Source organism: Clinocottus analis, unplaced genomic scaffold (genome assembly GCF_023055335.1).
Source record: "Clinocottus analis isolate CAN_PGR_092001 unplaced genomic scaffold, fCliAna1.0.p SCAF_1, whole genome shotgun sequence".
Taxonomy (NCBI): domain Eukaryota; kingdom Metazoa; phylum Chordata; class Actinopteri; order Perciformes; family Cottidae; genus Clinocottus; species Clinocottus analis.
In genome coordinates, this window is record NW_027175820.1 from 15,519,125 (window position 1) to 15,536,780 (window position 17,656).

At 41.3% G+C, this 17,656-nt stretch overlaps 1 protein-coding gene across 3 annotated transcripts; it reads left to right on the forward strand.

Moving 5' to 3' along the window:
• Positions 1–740: 740 nt before the first annotated feature.
• On the forward strand, positions 741–17,190 carry urb2 (URB2 ribosome biogenesis homolog). Of its 3 annotated transcripts, none has more exons than XM_068590491.1 (13): positions 741–805; positions 2,431–2,586; positions 2,924–3,100; positions 3,265–4,442; positions 4,695–4,833; positions 4,969–5,205; positions 7,393–7,495; positions 7,782–7,942; positions 8,184–8,294; positions 9,891–10,133; positions 12,393–12,489; positions 13,277–13,404; positions 16,303–17,190. In XM_068590491.1, the coding sequence occupies exons 2-13, from the start codon at positions 2,461–2,463 to the stop codon at positions 16,498–16,500; spliced, it is 2,898 nt and encodes a 965-aa protein (XP_068446592.1). In that variant the 5' UTR covers positions 741–805; positions 2,431–2,460; the 3' UTR covers positions 16,501–17,190. The 3 variants fall into 3 exon arrangements, with proteins under 3 accessions (XP_068446592.1, XP_068446508.1, XP_068446422.1); XM_068590407.1 differs by having other exon boundaries at positions 3,265–3,392; positions 4,164–4,442; positions 4,969–7,495; XM_068590321.1 differs by having other exon boundaries at positions 4,969–7,495.
• The last annotated feature ends 466 nt before the right edge of the window (positions 17,191–17,656 follow it).

Consider the following 17,656-nt stretch of genomic DNA (forward strand, 5'->3'; position numbering starts at 1 on the left):
ATGGGAGGAGGACAGAAAAGGGCGATGGTTTTATGGAATTCAGAGAAAAGTAGGGGAAATGAGATGTGCAGGAGGAAACAGGAGAGAAGAAACCGTCATCTCAAGGCTGCGATTTGGGCACACTGGGCTGAACGGCAGGCTGGAGAAAATAAGAAAGCATAATACAGGCACATGCGACCATTGTGGGCAGAATGAAACCATAGAACATGTTATGCTACACTGTCCAAGGTATGAAAATGAAAGGAAACAGCTTGTTAGAAACCTCGGCAAGGAGGGGGTACGGTGGGAGTTGAAGGGTGTACTACAAAGTAACTCCAGCGGATGCTATAATACGCTACTGCAGTACCTTAGGGTAACACATACAATTGACAGGATTTGAGCTCTGGGTTTATGTATATTTCGGTTGGATTGGTTTGTTTTGTTGGGCAGCTATGGTTTGGTTGTTGAAACTGTGCATGTATGTGCGTAGGTATGGGTATGTATATGTACATATGTATGTATATATAAGTATTTCAATTTGTATTTTTTATTTTATAATATATATATATAATTATTATTATTATTATTATTTTATTTTATTTTATTTTTTGGTTTTTATTTTTGTTTACATATATATTTTTGATAGGCCTAGTAATAGACATTCTGACCCACACTCCATACCAGTTGGTGGCGGTAATGCACCGAACAGTTGTTTGCCAACCGCCAATAAACCTAAAAGAAGAAGAAGAAAAAAGAAGAAGAAGAAGGAGAAGAAGAAGAAGAAGAAGAAGAAGGAAAACAGGAGGCACGTGCGGGATAAAAAGTCGTGAGTCTAACTAAGTGAACACAAGTGTATTTAACTCCCATTAAACAAGGAGCTCTGGCGATCAGGAATGGTTTGCTTGTCAGAGTAAAACTCAAGTACTAACGTTAGCTCAGTTGACGTTACTTTGAGTACAGAAAACACATGTTATACGTAGCTAACCTAGCTGATGGTGGCTAAGCGCGTCTGTTTGGGAAAGTCGGGTGTATTAGGAGGGGTAACGTTATCAGACAGATTTGAACATATCTGTTCGACCAATCTCGAATTGAAAATGTGTCTTTGTAAGAGGTTACTGCAGGTTACTGTTCACGAGAGAGATCTACAGGATTTACAGTCCTGTGTGGGTGTTTGCACATGCATTTAAATGTAAATACCGCCAATGAATGAAGGTTCCTTTACCCTCTTCTCTAGTCTTACCCATGTAGCGTGTATCACTTTTAAATACAATGAATACTTACCAACACTATATTACAATTATAATGATGAGTTTATTAGGGAGGGGCGGAGAGGGGGGGGAATGGGCGACGACGACACAGACCCTTACACTTTTTCTGTAAATAACATCATTTTGTGACTCCCTCTGTGCTTTTATAGTGACAGAATAAAGGAAATTACAATAACTTTCAAGTAAACCAGGTTGCTCCATCAGACCAATTTCTTTTTAAATTGCAATCACTTAGAACAATGAAAATAACGTTCTAACGTGCAATAAATAAATAATATTTAGTTACTACTAAATAGCTCATTGTGGAAAACAATGAGTTAATATTTTTTTTGACAAAACAGAATGAGTGCAGATATGTGAGCATCAGGTTGTATCAGTATTAGTGACTGCAGTGAGCTGTATTTGTAGAGGAAAGCAGCAGCGTTCCTCTACAAATATGAACTGGGTTGTAGATTTGATACGGCCGCTCTCAGTTTATGCTCCATGTTCATCTGAGATCTGTTTTCTGTTGCGAGAGACGGAACAGCAGAAAAACTTCTGGAGATTTGACTTTTGGCAAAACGCCAAGAATCGGCAAGTCGCGCATGCGCAAGTTTAACCTGTTAACGGCGTAACTAAACATTTACCCGACAGTACAGGCATTTCTCCATATATTTATTAATGACTTAGTTTTATGTCCGTGTAGTTTTATGTCCGTGTACTTTGTACTTTGTAATGTGTGAAGCCAGCAGCTCATTGTTGCTACAAGACACGAGCACTTTGGCTCGTTTTACTTTCAGTTCAGAGAGCTGCTCTGGTGATCCTTGAGAGCTACTGATGCCATCTTCAACCTGGGAGCGTTTAAAACGCTGATATAACTTATTGTCTACTTTTCCCCGCGACATATTTTTCGACATAAATGACAAGCTGTGTGTAGATCCGATCAATAAAATATGGCCGTTTAGTTTGTTCAATAACAGAAAAAGGTGTAAATCTGTTCTACAGGAAAGAGAACTGCAAATGACATTTTGTGATCTGGCGCTATAGAGAAAATTACAGGGGGGCAGGGTGTTTTTTCAGCTCCCCGCACCTCTATTATAATGGTAGGGTAACACTGCTAATTAACTATTAAAATGATTCGCATTTGACCTGATGTGTTACCTCTCTCTGGCCCTGGCTCCTCTTCTTCATCCCCTCTCTTCAGGCTTGTGCAGCAGTGTCACCGGCTGCAGTTATGGCTGCCTTTTACTCAGGTATCCATCTGAAACTGAAGAGTCCTAACACACCCTGGGAGGACAAGTTAAAGCTGGCACGTTTTGCCTGGGTCTCCACTCAGTGCTTGCTGCCCAACAAGGAGCAGGTAACCATTCAAGTTGTGTAACAAGATGTGTGTCCTCATATAATGATAATGATGAGTTGTAGATGTTCTGTATTTAGTGTGAAGTGCCCACTGTAGTTTTTTACTACATGACTTAAATCCAGAATGTAAACCAATACTATTGTCTGCCCTTATATAGACACTAGTCTTTCTGACTATTTCATTAACATTGTCTGTATCTATTGTGTCCAACACTTTTGTGTCTTTATTAAAACCTTTTTAAGATGTATTTGACTGTGGTGTTCTTAGTGATTCTTATTTACATACTTCACAGACTTGAATTTGCATCAATCTCTGTCTTGACCCTCTTCCACTGTAGGTGCTGTTGGACTGGTGCATCCACGCCCTGACAGGCCGGTACAATCAGAAGGTGGAGTTTTCTCAGAATGTTCTGGAAGGACTCTGGTTTTATCTCGACGATCTGCTTCACAGCCGAAAGCTCCACTCTCTTCTCAAGCAGGGCAAAACCATCAGCCTGAGGCTCAACATGGCACAGGTGTGCTGCAATACTTAAATAAAAACAACACTGTTTTTATTTTTACTTTTGTGGTTATCTCATATTGAACTAGTACTGTGGCTGTAGAACATACTAAAAAAAAGATGCGTTATCATTGATATTTGAAGGTTTTACTGACACCTCTTATTTTTGTATGACTGTAGTTGCTGCTAGACCGTCTCCAGGAGTGTGCACGTGTTGGCCCTGAGAACATGGCGTGTGTGTCTACCATACTCAGTGTGTGTCAAGGCCTTCTCTCTTCTCCTGCGCTCTCATCCGTCTTCACCACCAAGTATGAACTCATTGTCGATCTTCTGGCAAAGCTCTGCTCGCTGGCCTGCCGTGAGCTACAACAGCCATTGCTCACAGAACCCCTGATGACTGAGTCCATTACATGTCAAGATGAGGTGATGAATGATTGTCTTCAACCTCAGCCTACTAGAGATTTGGACAGTTCCCAAATTGAGCAGATGATTGAAAATTCACCAAATCAGCTAACGTTTGATGCGAATACATCCACCCCGAAGCCAAAGGAAATAATCCGTTCAGCTAGTTTGTTTGAGGTGTTGCTTCAGGTGCTGTCATGTTATTTATCAGTTCAGCGACAACAAGCTAATCCCAACAGAGTCTTTACTTTGGTAACCAACCAGCTGATCCAACCTTTAATCCTACTCCGACACCTGCTGACCTCTGGGGAATTTGCACCCGCTCACACACATCTGCGCCTCCGCCAGCAGCTGTCCAGAGACATCCGAATCAAAATAGACTCCATCCTTCAGTTAGCTCTCTTTCCCTCTGAGCACCTGACCTCATACACGGAGGAGCTCCTTCCATCCAAAGAGGATTCTGGGAAACGTGGTCCTGGAGGGGCTAAAGGCCCCTTGAAGCCAGTCAGTGCAATACTTTCAAAACTGAGTGCTCAGGGCTACTGTGAGCCTTCTCTACACTACACTGTGAAGTCAAACACATTGTCTCTGCTATTTAAGTTCTTTCTGGAAAGCTACGCAAAAAGCAGAGGAAGTGAGGAGGCCCACAGGATGCTGTGTTTTTATTTCCTCACCAGTTTGGTCCCAGCCTTGGAAGTACATCTTGATGGACAGTCACTCTCACCTGCCAAAGCAGACCAGCCAGTCTCTGTGTCCCCTGGCCAGACATCTCCCCCACTCTCCCTCTGTTCCCCAGAGAGCTGGAGCCTGGCTCTGCTGGCTCTGGAGTCCCTGCTAAGCCAGGCGCTGTCAGCGGATATTTACAATGTTGCAGCAGACAAAATCAGACATGAAGAGGTCCAACTCAAATTTTACAGCGCTTTGGGACAAATGCTTTTGAACCAGGCCCAGCCAAGGTAAAGAAAGAAATAAAAAAAGGTATATATGTGTATATATATATGTATGTATATATACATACGTATGTATGTGTATATGTATATGTATGTATACATATATGTGTATATGTGTGTGTGTGTGTGTGTGTGTGTGTGTGTGTGTGTGTGTGTGTGTGTATTTTTTTCATTGTCTGTTTAAGTTGTTTTACATTCTGAATTTTTTTGTGTAACCTATTCCTTGGTCATACATTGAAAATGTGTCTTGTCCTTCAGCATCCCAGCATGGTACCGCTGTTTAAAGATGCTGTTGAGTCTCAACCATCTGATTCTTGAACCAGAACTGGACCAGCTGTTGTCTTCTGCCTGGGTTAATTCCAAATGCATGGACGCACGAGTGCAACGGGCCAGACAGGTCTTGATTTGAATCCTCAATTGTTGTCTGTATTTAGAAAAAAATCTACTGGATGCTTGCAAATGCAGAATTTTAAATGGTAAAATGTTTAGGAGATTAGTTTTGACTGAGACAAAATGTTTGTTTCCCCGACAGCTCATGGTGTGCAGTCTCCTTCAAACTTACACTAAGCTCCGTCAGCTGCCTCGGCTCTTCTCTGAGCTCCTGTCTGTGATCTGTCAGCCAGCACTGGACGACCTACAACCTCTTCTGCTGTCTGAGAGCGTCTCTGCCTCGCTCAGGACTTGTCTTCTGGACACTCCTGCTTCCCAGGGCCTAGAGATCTGCTCATTAGTGTTGGAGAGCATCAAGAGATGTATACTACCCGGCTTGGTGAGGAAGGAAAGAGAGGCAGAGAAGATGGAGATAGATGGGGGAGGAAATGATAAAGGGGAGAATAGAGAAATAAAGGTGGACCTGGAGAGAGAGGATGCATCTATGAAGCTATTCTCCCTCAGCCACCTGCTTCATGTTGTTATGTTTAGTCTGAAGACTCTAGACTGTGCCTCTCCTCTTACCATAGTCAGGCAGAGTCAGGGTTTGATGGAGGTGATGCAACAGGTAGCGAAGGAGTTACTGCATCTGTTAACAGAAAAGAAGGCTGGACAAACAAATATAAGTTCAAGTAAAACGACACCAGGGAAAGGCAAAAATGTGTCACTCAAAGAGTCAGAGAAGGTCTCAGAGTTTAAAGTGGGAGCAATGTGGGAACAAAAGACTCAGGAGGCTGCTCTCCTCCTCAGATACACCTGGGTGGAAGTAGACACGCTCTTTAGTATCCACTGCAGCAAATACAGGTCTCACCAGACAGCACCAGCAAGTGAGACTGAAGACGGTGCTCCTGTATTAACTCAAATAAAAAATCTCCTCTCTGGTGAGATTGTTCCAGCATGTCTACGGCCGCCTCGCAGACCCATGAGCAGTTTCCTGCTGAACCTCCTCACTGTGCAACAGATGAAGAAAGTTTTGTTAGATACCTCCTTACTCTCTGAACCCAGCACTGCAGCACTGCTAAACACAGCAGCCCAGTTCATTTTAGAGAAATCAGAGTTGGAGAGGAGTCTGGATGGAGAGCAGGTATGGGACGGTCAGATAGCAAGTGTGAACGCCAGCTCTAACCGTGTAGCACACTGGTATCTTGTCACATCCAATTTGCCTTTGATTGCTCCCTACCTGAGCGGAGAAAATGTGGGCTGCCTTGCAGACATGCTTGTCAATTCACTGCTTAACAGACCGACCAATGGAGGAAAAGCCCGGCCGTCTGGCTGTCTTACTGTCTCTCTTATATCTTTACAACTTCTCCAAAGTCCCATTCTTGCTGAGTTGCCTTCACTGTTCTCTGCTACAGTGTGTTCTCTAACACAAAGGATTATCAGTGTTCTCAAGGCAGCTCATGTAGCCAAGGTTTGTCCTACGCTCCTGAAGTTTCAGGAGAAAGGACACAGAGCTAATACTCCAGAGAGAGATGCTAGTCAGCCTTCTATGTCCACACTCAGAGAGGCTATAGTTGAGGATATATTGGCATCCTCGAAGACTGGAGAGGCATTTGTATTGCTGACTGATGTGCAGAGGAAAGAGCTGGTAGATATACTCCAACTCTTAACAAACCTTAACCCAGATGGGATGAACTGTGAGGATCTCTCCTCTATTTTTCTCCTCCTTCTCTTCATGCTCACCTCCACCTCTACTCAGCGAGACCAGATGGCCGCGGACCCTCCTGAATTGGGAGATGATGCCTTCTTCCATCTGAAGCTGCTCAGGATTATGACTTGTCTCCTGGAGGGTAGACACTTCCAAAGTGTTTTGAAGCTCATTCATGGTGGTTCTTTGCTGCAGGCTTTTGTGTCCTCTCTCCTCTGGCATAGCCACAATGGAAGTTTTCGAGCCACAGGCAGCTCTGAATTGTTGGATTTTATCAAAGCAGTGCAGAGCTTCATCAGGTCCTTAGTCCAATTGGTTATAATCAGAAAGAGCAGCGTTCGACTTAATCTGGACCAGATTGCCTCCTATTTTACCAGTAAGGAAATGGCAAACATGCAAATTGTGGCATCCAAGTCAACTGTGGCAGATAAACCAGGAGCGTCTATTTTGTCTGTTTATATCCTGTTGGCATCGCTGACCTCTTTCTCTCAGGCAATGACCTCTAACCTCGGGAGAAGTAAACCAATGGATCAAACTTTGACTCAAATGATTACAAGAACGACTGCTACACTGGGACCAGCTGTTGAGTCCGTTCTGAAGTCCCAAAGTGTCAGCCAGTCAGTCATCCAACCAGCCTGCATCCTCGGTCAAGCCTTTTTGGTAGAAGTTGTGACTGTCATGTTGCACTGTGAACTTTCCTCACATTCAGTGGAGGATGAGAGTAAGCAGAATGACACCCAGCTCTCACTGAGTCACATGGCCCTCTACCGGAGCTTCTGCTACCAGATCTTCAAAGAAATAAGTTGTGCCTACAGGCCTTTAGACTTCCTGGTTTCCTCTCTCCATTTCCTGTCCGCTTTCTACAATGCTATGGAGAAGACGAGAGGAGAGGGGGAGCAGGAGCAAGGAAAGGACAAGGCAGGAAAGGAGTTGAATGAGCTGTACGTGCAGATACTGCAGACTTTGCACAGACTGCTGACAGGTACATGGACATTAAAAAACAAACATATCATTCACTTGTGCTATCAGTCAGTGTTTTTCTTCCCTGAATGACCTCTGCGTGTTGTACATATTGACATAAGTTTACAACTGATTATATCTAGTTTATGCTATGCTGTTTTGGATAAGTGTTTATGTTGAAAGTCTATTTATGGAGTTATTTTCAAAACGAATGTAAATCAAACGAAAGTCTTATTGTCGATCTTACTGGATGGAGATTTGCATTTCAGTTGCGTGTCATCCTGAATCTGACACATTTTTGCTTTCAGCTTCTTGGCTTTCTGAGAGTGATGTTTGTGAGCTGGAGCCAGCTGTGCAGAAGCTGCTACGCCACCTGGTGGAGAAAAGTACGACAGGCCGATTCAACCTGCTGCTGCTGACGATCAAAGAGGGACTGGTCACTGGCAAGCTAAGGGCCGGAAACTACAGGGTGAGGCGCCATCCAGATCACTTTTACATCTTGTTGTCTGATGTTTAAATACCACAGAAACCGTTTAAATTTAATTAAATCAAATTTCATTTTGGGATGTAATTACAATGTTTTACACAAGCAGCTCTCTTAGTTGATGCGAGGGAAGTTTTACCTTGTTTTTTTGGCAATTACTCATATTTGCGGTGACATTGAATATGTAGTTTATAAACTGTTTTCTCCCTCTTCTCTTATTCTCCAGGAAGTGCGATCTGCAGCAATCATCACTAAGCTGCTGTCCTGTTGTCAGTTACCTGAGCCCTGCACTAAAGCTCTGTGGCTCATTGCACCACAGATTATATCTGCTATGGTGGTGAGAAAAACACACAAACACATGCACACAAACACAAAGTCGCATGCCAAGTGCACATAATTTTCTTCAGTGGGCATATGTTACTCAGTCAGACAAGCACACATACATGCACTTGAACAAAGGTTTGGAACATTTCTTGTTGGCATCAGGAGTTTTTCGACTATATTCAAACCTTATGACAAAGTTGGCAAAATGTTGTTGAAAATGTCCGACCTTGAGGAAGGAAATGATATTTCATGATTGCATTTTCTCTGCCAACCTGACAGGAGGAGCTGAACATAAACCTAAAATTATTTAGTAAAAGTATAATAGTACATGTGTGTGATGTTGTGCTGTCTAAATGCCCTTTTCTCATAGACCATAACACATATTAACAACAATAATATTTTCAAAACACATCCTTGTGAGGCTGACATGCTCTGTGCATGTTTTAGTCAGTTTGAGAGAAAATTGATTTAATTGACTGAAGAGTGCACTTTCTGTCATATCACCGTCATTACATGTTTATAATCTTTTAAATAAAATATGTCAAGAAGAAAGGAAAATCGTAAAGCACACATTCACTGTATGACTTGCACAGAAATGTTGAGACAAGCAGGGGACAGTGACTCGCTAAGTATTTTACAGTATGCTCTTAAAACAGTAATCATTTTAGTGACGGTGTACATGGAAGTACATGTGACAGCCGTCTTGAGGGACTCAGTCCAGTAACAATCCCAGTCTGCTGATTTCCGTTGGAGTTCCTGTTCATTGTCATTTCCGGTGAGGCTCTTTTTGGTCAATGTGTTTTCCATCAGGCCTGTGGCCAGGTGGAGCAGACAGACAACACAGCAATCTGCTTAACCATACCGTGCAAACGTGTACACACGCGCATGCATACACATACACACAGTCATATGCTAACCATGCTGTTTTGTCTATGTTACCCTCAATCACTATGTCCCTATGTTTGTCATCTGTCTGATCTGTTGTTTCTGTATTTCTTCCACATCTTACATGATTTATTGCTTGGTAAATATTCATTGTTCAAGACCTGCAGATTTCTGCAATACCTGAACCAGTAAAGTTCACTAAAACTGCTGTGGTGTTTTGATTACTACTCCTGGATATACTTCTGCATCTGGACAGGAACAATTCATATTCTGTTATAGAAACAATATTTAAAACTGAAGCAGTTGTTGGTCACTTGCAGCCCACATCTGCTGGTTAAAAAGAGTGAGGATTCAGCTGTTAGAGGCAGTTAAAATGAAACAGTCAAAAAATATTTTTTCCAAAAATTGTAATTGAATGTCACCACAGGAGACTGTTGGGCATACAGCTATAACTGTGCATCAAACAATATTAGAATGATTGTGACTGAAACTCATGATCCCCACCAGGCCAGAGATAAAAAAAACAACAACAATGTTTTGTCTGTTGGTGGTGTTAGTTTATTCATTTTCATATTGCATTTGATATTGATTACTTTTAGAAAGCTGTAAAACACCCCTGCCATGTTGTGTATGTGTCTGCATTTGCAGCCAATTTCTCTCTTGGTTGTATCTGAAACTGTTTCGCTGTTCTAACTATTTGTGTGTGCATATCTCTGTGTTACAGTTCCTGGTAAAATCGTCCGCTCAGGACGTCTCGTTGACCCTTCCCTTTACTGTTCCTACGGTGGCGTCAATGACATCACTGCTGCGCCAGGGGGAGGGGCTCATCACCAACCCTCATCATGTCATACTGGTCCTTGGGGCGCTCCAGTTGTTGCCCCTCGATCACTTGACCCCATCCGTCTATCAATCTGCGTTCCTGGCAGTTCATGAGGCACTGTTTGCCATCATCCAGTGTCATCCTCAGGTATGAAGAGGTGGATATGTGGGGTGAATGGAGGCCGGGAGTGAATGGGGGATGAAGCAAAGTGAAAGGAAGTGACATGAGATGAATGAAATAAATATGCACCATGGGGCCGTGAGTGTATTAGAGAGCATTACAGAGGACAGAGAGACCCTTTAAAAGAATAATGGCACATAGCTACACTCTGTGCCAGTTTCTTAAGTACACTTAGCTCAAACTACTGTGGTGTAATCCAGCAGACCAGCAATAAAACTTCATGATTGTTTTAGTGGTACGTTTTTGTTGAAACTGTTTCACGGCGGTGTTGATTCAACTGTATTGTCAGTTTGGAGGCTGTAGTGTGTGATGTAATAGATTATTATGCTGTGTCATACTGAGAGAGGTGCCACCCATTTCCATTTATTTTGTTGAGGGTTGACTGAACCCTTTTCTGTGTAACGTCGTCCATAACTCAAAGATAATGCTTTTAAAGATGCTGTTTTCTTTGTAGTAAAGATAGAAATACTACATTATTTATTTATTGTATTCAGGATTATTGTCCTTGGAAATGTTGATTTCAATTGATTTATACAACATCATATTTTTCAAAAAGTATCAGGTTTTTAAAGGAAACTATACGTACTTTAGAAATATCTTAACCCATTGTCCACTTATGAAACCAAGCGTAACTCTTCTGTAATGAAGTTCATTATAGCTCAAGGCTGCTGGATTGAATACCTGCTTTGAAGAAAATGTGGTTTTAAACGCTGCGGCTGAGCCCACAGGATGTCTCAGAGGAATGTCGCTTTTAAATAAAGGATACTGCAATTCACTTGAGTCATGCTCCAGCTGCACGAAAACCTTATAAAGTCCAACATTTTACTGGAAGTGCTTGCAGAGCACCCAAAGTGTCAAAAACAAATATTTTACGATAAATGCTAAACATTTAAATGGGAATTCACATTTCAGCCCACATACATACCTTTGCTTGGTTAGCATTTATGTTATGATAGTGTTCATGTGGTCATTCTTTTGTTTCTTGCTTTTAAAGTGTTGACAGTTCTTTTATTTCAGAAACAATGAGATTGTAAGATTGAAATGTGGCAGCTGCATTGAATCAAATGTGGCAAGAATACGCTAACAGATATCAGATGTTTGTGAGGACAAAAGACTGCAGTAATGGAGAAGAGACAGGCTGTGGGGAGATAAAACCGAGAGAAGGGTACATGTACAGAGGAAGATGGGGGCACGAAAATAAATGGGGAAGAAGCAGTAGGCAGAGAGCAAAAGACAATATATGATTTTAATGAGTTGCACAAGGGAAGTTTCTCGTGAAAGTAGAAAAGCAGGGGAGTAAGCTGGAGAAAGGAGGAGTGATACGACACGAGGGAGGAGAGGTAGAGGTGCTGGCAATGGTGGTTGGCATGGAGCTGGTTTAAGTCAATGGAAACCATTACCGAGCTCCAATTAGAGCTGTGACATCATTTCCCCTCGTTTATATTCTCTCTCTCTCTCTCTCTCTCCCCCCCCCTTACTGTCGGCCTTGAATAGAGAACAGAAGGAGAGGTGTGGACAGAAATGCAAACGTAGCTCTTGTGGGAATCCAACTTTTACCTCAGTCATTTATTGGACTGTAAGTTTATGACTCAAGCAGTGAAAATTATGCAATTTGCTGATGTTGCAAAGTGTTTTTGTAGGTTGTGCCATTACAATAAGTAGAAGTCTTCTGCAAGTCGTCTGCACAATTTCCTAACTTTTCCCTGTAACCTAAACTACATATTAGTTTTCTTCTTAAATAATTAAATCTGTTCTACAATATAAAGTGACGTCATGAGGGTGTAAAATACCGCAGAGCTACTATATTTTAAGAGTTGTGAGATGGAGAAGTTGGTCTGGTAGAGTGGTACTCATGTGAAAGTCTGTGAATGTGAAGTCAAACTGTAAAGTCAGTGGGATGCCCTCAACAAAATATTTATCCTTCCCCCATATAATTGAGGTTTTTAAAACAAAGATATTTTTGGAGGGCATTATTTTTGTTCCTTTACTGATAAATGCAGAGGAAGGCTGGAAAGAGGGGAACCCTATGTGACACAAGTCACATGCCCTGTAACTATGCGGCTCCAGAGTTGCTCCATGGTCAGCTTTCTACTATTCTTCATGCCTTTTAGCAAATTTGCCGGCTAAACCCATAGAAGAAAACTAACAAATGTTTTTTTTTTTCACACATTTCTACTACAAATGTTTTACTGTATATATTTATATGTTTATTTCTCGGGTGTCCAGGTGATGTTGAATGCAGCTCCGTCATTCTTAAATGTCTTCTATCGTCTGGTGGCGTCCATCATGCAGGAGGGTCGACAGAGAGGAGACAGTGACACAGGTGACACTTACAGACTCATTATAGACTTGTTATATTACGATACACTAATGTGGAGAAAGAAATGTTTGGAGAGAAAAGCAAGTAGTTGAGTTTTCTTTTTAGGGTACACAATGTTTTTCCAAGTAGGCTGAGAGAGTAATAGGAAAGCTTTAAAAGTCCCAAAGGCCTGATGGAATAAACCCTGATGCTCTTACTAACAAACATCTACTGTTCAATCTGGGTCTGGCTTGTGTTTGTTGTCCTGTAACAAATTGCACTCTTCAATCGATAAAAATAAATAAATGGAAAGTAAGTTTAATACTTTAAGTCTTTCAACCTCCTGTTACTGGAAATTACTGTAATTGCAACTGGTTGGTAGTTGTCGGCAATTTCTGATACTCAATCAACTTGAGTAGACTTCCAGAAATAGACAAATGTTAAAACGTTCACAGTCTTTTCTGCCTTAATCCACTGTAAACTGCAGACCTCTGTTGTATAAATCTCTACTTAGTCAACACAAAATTTATAATAATAAGCTATTCAGTTTGCTCTTTTTGGAAGTCTGAGAAGAGTCTGTGAAGCCTATTCTCTGCTCCTCATTTCTTAATGACATGTAAGCTGTAATAGTTTAATTCATGTGTTGTACAGCAGCATTGTTATACAAATAGATGCAACTCAAAAGCAAGTCTAAGGAACAAAGTCCAGGCTATGATGCCTATTGCATACCGGGGAGTGATGTTTAAATTAACAAACCTGATTCAAATTTTTTCAAATGAAAACGCAATCTCTTTTTTTCTTTCATGTGCAGACGGTGACGTGTATCTCCAGTGCTCCAGGTTGATAGAGAGGATGTACTCTCACATTGCTGCTAGAGCTGAAAGCTTTACCACACTGTCGGCCTTCATGGTGGCTCAGTATGTCACAGAGCTGCAGAAGGTAGACACACACACACACACACACACACACACACACACACACACACACACACACACACACACACACACACACAGTCATTGTATCATACAGAGTCAACACAGTTCCTCATCCAAACCCTTCTGTCATTAATGCTGATTTTCCACAGCTGTGAGGGACACACACACACACACACACACACACACACACACACACACACACACATATATGAATAAGGCAGCAGGGTCTCAGCTGATCCTTTGATCCAGCACAGTTTGTCTGGTTGTGCGCGTTGAGCTGGCGAAATTCAGCTTAGCAGAGTGACGAGAGATGCTGACACTCAGAAGCGGAGAGCGGTGGTATTTCTATTGGCCAGATTGTGAATGTTCACAAATCTGAGTGAACAGCTCCAGGATTACTGTAACTCCATGTGCTTTATGCTAAATATTCCCACAGTGCAGTGAGTCACGTCTGGTCGGTAAACGTGGCTCCTCTCTGCTACCAGACGGTATTTAACATGACGCCAACCTGACTCAGCAGTTTCCACATTGAAAGGAAGACAAGAAAGTGCACAGACAGATGGTAAGATGGACAGAGACTGGCCGACAGAAACTGTGAAGAAGAGGTGTTTGGGATCCTTTTGAGCTCTGTATGAGTCCTCTAATAATCCCAAAATTGGATTTTCATTGTACTTCTAATGAGGCTTTTCAAAGATAGGGACCTCTTTGAAAGTCTGAGTAATTTAGCCGTCTCTGTGTCAGAGCTGTTTCTCATGGCTCTTAGCCTGAACTAACCCGTCTGTGCAGCCGCCAGGTGTTATTAAACCAGAGTGGAGTTGCAGTTAGAAAAACAGTTTTTATGCTAGTGGAGTTTGTGAATTTACGGATTTGTCTCAAGTTGGTCTTCTATTGAAAACCCTTTTAAAAGAGTGCTCCACTGATTTAGCATTGCACTCTAATAACTTGTAACTCTGACTCGTTGAGCACAATTTAAAGAAAAGGTCTTCAGAATCAATGCAGAATAATCAGAGAGATTGTTATTTTTATCCCACGCATTCTTCTACAATAATAAAGCACATCGCTGCTGGCCTCAATCAGAGATCAGGAATGGGCTACAGGGAACAAAAACCTCACCTTTTCATTTTCAAACTTCTAGTCTTCAGGCCCAACAGTCCTAGTAAACAATAAAAAGGTGTGGCATGTAATGAAAGTAGCAATGCTACAAAGTAATACAAAAAACAATACAGAATTGCACTTCACAACCAGACTGCTGCCAGTGGAGTTATATCACAGAGGAGTTCATGTAAAATATAACAATGTATCAGCAAAAAAACTTAGTGTAAAAACAAACGTTTGTCAAACAAGTGATGAAGTGTTTGGATGTGAGAGGAAACGATGACTCATGAGCTTCCAGGTGCCTCCGAGTCCTAGTAGGACCTCAGACCCAAAACATAACAGGCTATCAGCGTGCTGCTGCTGGACCCTGGTTCTCTTCAGGTTTCACAGAATCCTGATCCAGGTACGATGACACCAACAGGCATACTTCTGCTCCAAATGACACTTGATAGGTGAGCTTTGTTACAGTCAACAGCACAGTCCGTCATCTTCACCGCTCCTCAGATGCCAACCTCCTGTCCATCCCTCATAGGACCAAGCACCGACCATGTGGTGACAGAGCCTTCTCTGTAGCCGGCCCCTCCCTCTGGAACTCGCTCCCCAAACTCATCCGTGACTGCTCTGACCTCCCCACATTCAAATCCCAAATCAAACCTCACCTCTTTAGAACTGCTTTTAATGTATGACTGTGTGCTCTCTAACTACTTTCATTTGGTTTTATTTGTTTTAGTCTATATGTTTTATTGTTTATCTTTTTAGGATATTTTAACTATTATGTGAAGTGACTTTGAGTACTTAGAAAAGCACTATATAAATAAAATGCATTATTATTATTTTTTATAATGATGTATGTGAAAGATCTGAGGACGGTGGTCCAGCCAACTGTTCAAGCCCTTAGGTGTGTAACACTTGTTGAGGTGTAAAGTAACAAGGATGAATAACCAGACGCTGTTGAATTTTCTCCTGGCTTGTAAGGCTGGTTCACTGTTCACCATGTGCGTGCATGTCCGCAAGTTTTCTCTTACAGCTGTGGAAAATCAGCGGAATGACAAAAGGGGTTTGAATGAGGAGCTTTGTTGACTCTGTATGTTTAAACAAAAATTACCTGTCCATTTTTCAGTTTAGTTCAGAGCCACTGTCGCAAAAACAAAAAGAGTGAATGATAACTAGGAAGTTTATACCACATCGAGAGTACAGAAGGATACAAAATAAGCAACTATAATAAGGTTATGATATTTTATTGATTCTCTTTAGGATGTTTTTCTTTCTGACGACCCTGGGGGTTTATATCCAAGTTTATGGACCATTTCTTTATAACCAACTCTCCTCTCCATTTGCCTCGTTAAATATTTGATGTTTCTTCTCCAAACAGGAGTAATTAGTTGATCATCAGTCTTGTCCCCTCGGAGTTCTGCTCTTAACATTTAAAAAAATGTTTTGACAGAATAGATTATGTTGTCTGTCCTTTTGATGCCACTCAAACTATGAAGCTAGATGTGAGATTCAAATTAATATTCAACTATTGTGGCACATAATTTGTGGCTTGATAGGTTTGCCTCAGGCGGTCCCTCTGGCTCTCTGTAGACGCACACGTCTCATGTTGCCAGTGATCAACTAAGAAACTGAAAAAACGTGCTCTGGTTAAAGTGTATGAGAAAAATGTGGAAGAAGAGATGAACTGCTGCCTGGTGTAACTAAGCCTATTGATGGTGAAAACAATACATTAAGAAAATAGATATTAACTTTGTTTGACCTCACCTTTTAAACTTGTCTTTCCTCCATTTGTCTCCTCTCGTGGCCTCTTCAGGTTACTCTGCGACCAGACGTTAAGCTACATCTAACTGAGGGCATCTATCGGATACTGGACCTGTGTGGGGAGCAGAATATCAAGTTTCTGATGGCCGGACTGCAGATGGGAGTCAGAGAGGTGTTCAATGAGCTCTACAGCAGTTACACTCACTACCACAAAGCACAGAGGCAAGGAGAGGACAAGTACACCGTTTGAACCATCACGACAAGCACTCGCAACATTTAGTTGAATTTCTATTTAATTCAATTAGAATAAACCTTCTTTGATAGGAAAATACTTTGTTTATATTTAATTTTTGCTTTAAGTTGGATGAATATTTTGACCGGGGAGACATGGGAGATTGTGGATACCCTATGATGTAGTCCACAGTTTTCACCATTTTTTTCCTTAAATTTAGAAATTATACATCTGTTTATTGCTTTGAATTCTGCACATAAACACAATAACTAATAAACAGGCACACAACACAGCGGCATCCCAAAATAAAAGTTTGTTTATACCCTTATTTGAGTATTTGAATGCATAAAGCTGAAAATAGTTAGAGGCAACCAAAAATGCTCCAAAATAATTTGACTTGATCAGACCCACAGGTATCACTGCCTAATAATTAGTAACTGCTAATATTTTTGTTTTCTGCAAACACAAAGTTATCAACAGGGATCTCTTTGGTTAGACCTTCAACATACAGCCACGGCTGACTGGAAGAACAGCTGTTAACTAGCTGAAGAATGACCTCACTGCATCCGTGACAAATGGTGTGTGACATATTGTGTTTTTTAATTTAAAGAGGGTTTAATTTCATAAAATGTCTTTAGAAAATATATGTATTTGTGAATTATGCTTAATGTATATTTCTGTCTGTTTTTTTAAATCAAAACTTCATGATTTAACGGATCATTTCAAATTCAACCGTCTCATGCGTGTTTATTTGCCTATAAGATCAGACGGGAACTGCATGGGCTGATTAAAGGAGTATCTGGGGGGTTGTAGGTACGCAGTTTCCATCTTTTACACCGGCCCACTGTGACACCACCACAGGGTTATGATTTATATTTCTACTAAAGAGGCAGACAAAATACAGGTGAATGGACAGTGGTTTTCTTGGGTCACAAAACAAGACCCAAATAGGCTTGTTTTAAGGGTTAGTCACGAGGTTATGCAAAACGACAGTATACTTGTCATTGACTTAACAGTATAAAACTATGTTAAGAGATCTATTATATGAGAGATCCGACTGTTTCAGATCATGTGATCGACTCCGTCAGTTTTCGCTTTGCTTAACTGAGTGTGTTTTAAAGTATTTGTATTTAAAGAGTAAAGTCAATTTGTGTACGCTTTATGTTCATACAGC

Bases quoted from the DNA above. Each gene is read 5' to 3' on its own strand.
- urb2 (XM_068590321.1), top strand. From the start codon at position 2,461: ATGGCTGCCTTTTACTCAGGTATCCATCTGAAACTGAAGAGTCCTAAC. The intron at 10,134-12,392 runs GTATGAAGAGGT...TCGGGTGTCCAG, and splicing joins TCATCCAGTGTCATCCTCAG to GTGATGTTGAATGCAGCTCC. The intron at 13,405-16,302 runs GTAGACACACAC...TGGCCTCTTCAG, and splicing joins ATGTCACAGAGCTGCAGAAG to GTTACTCTGCGACCAGACGT.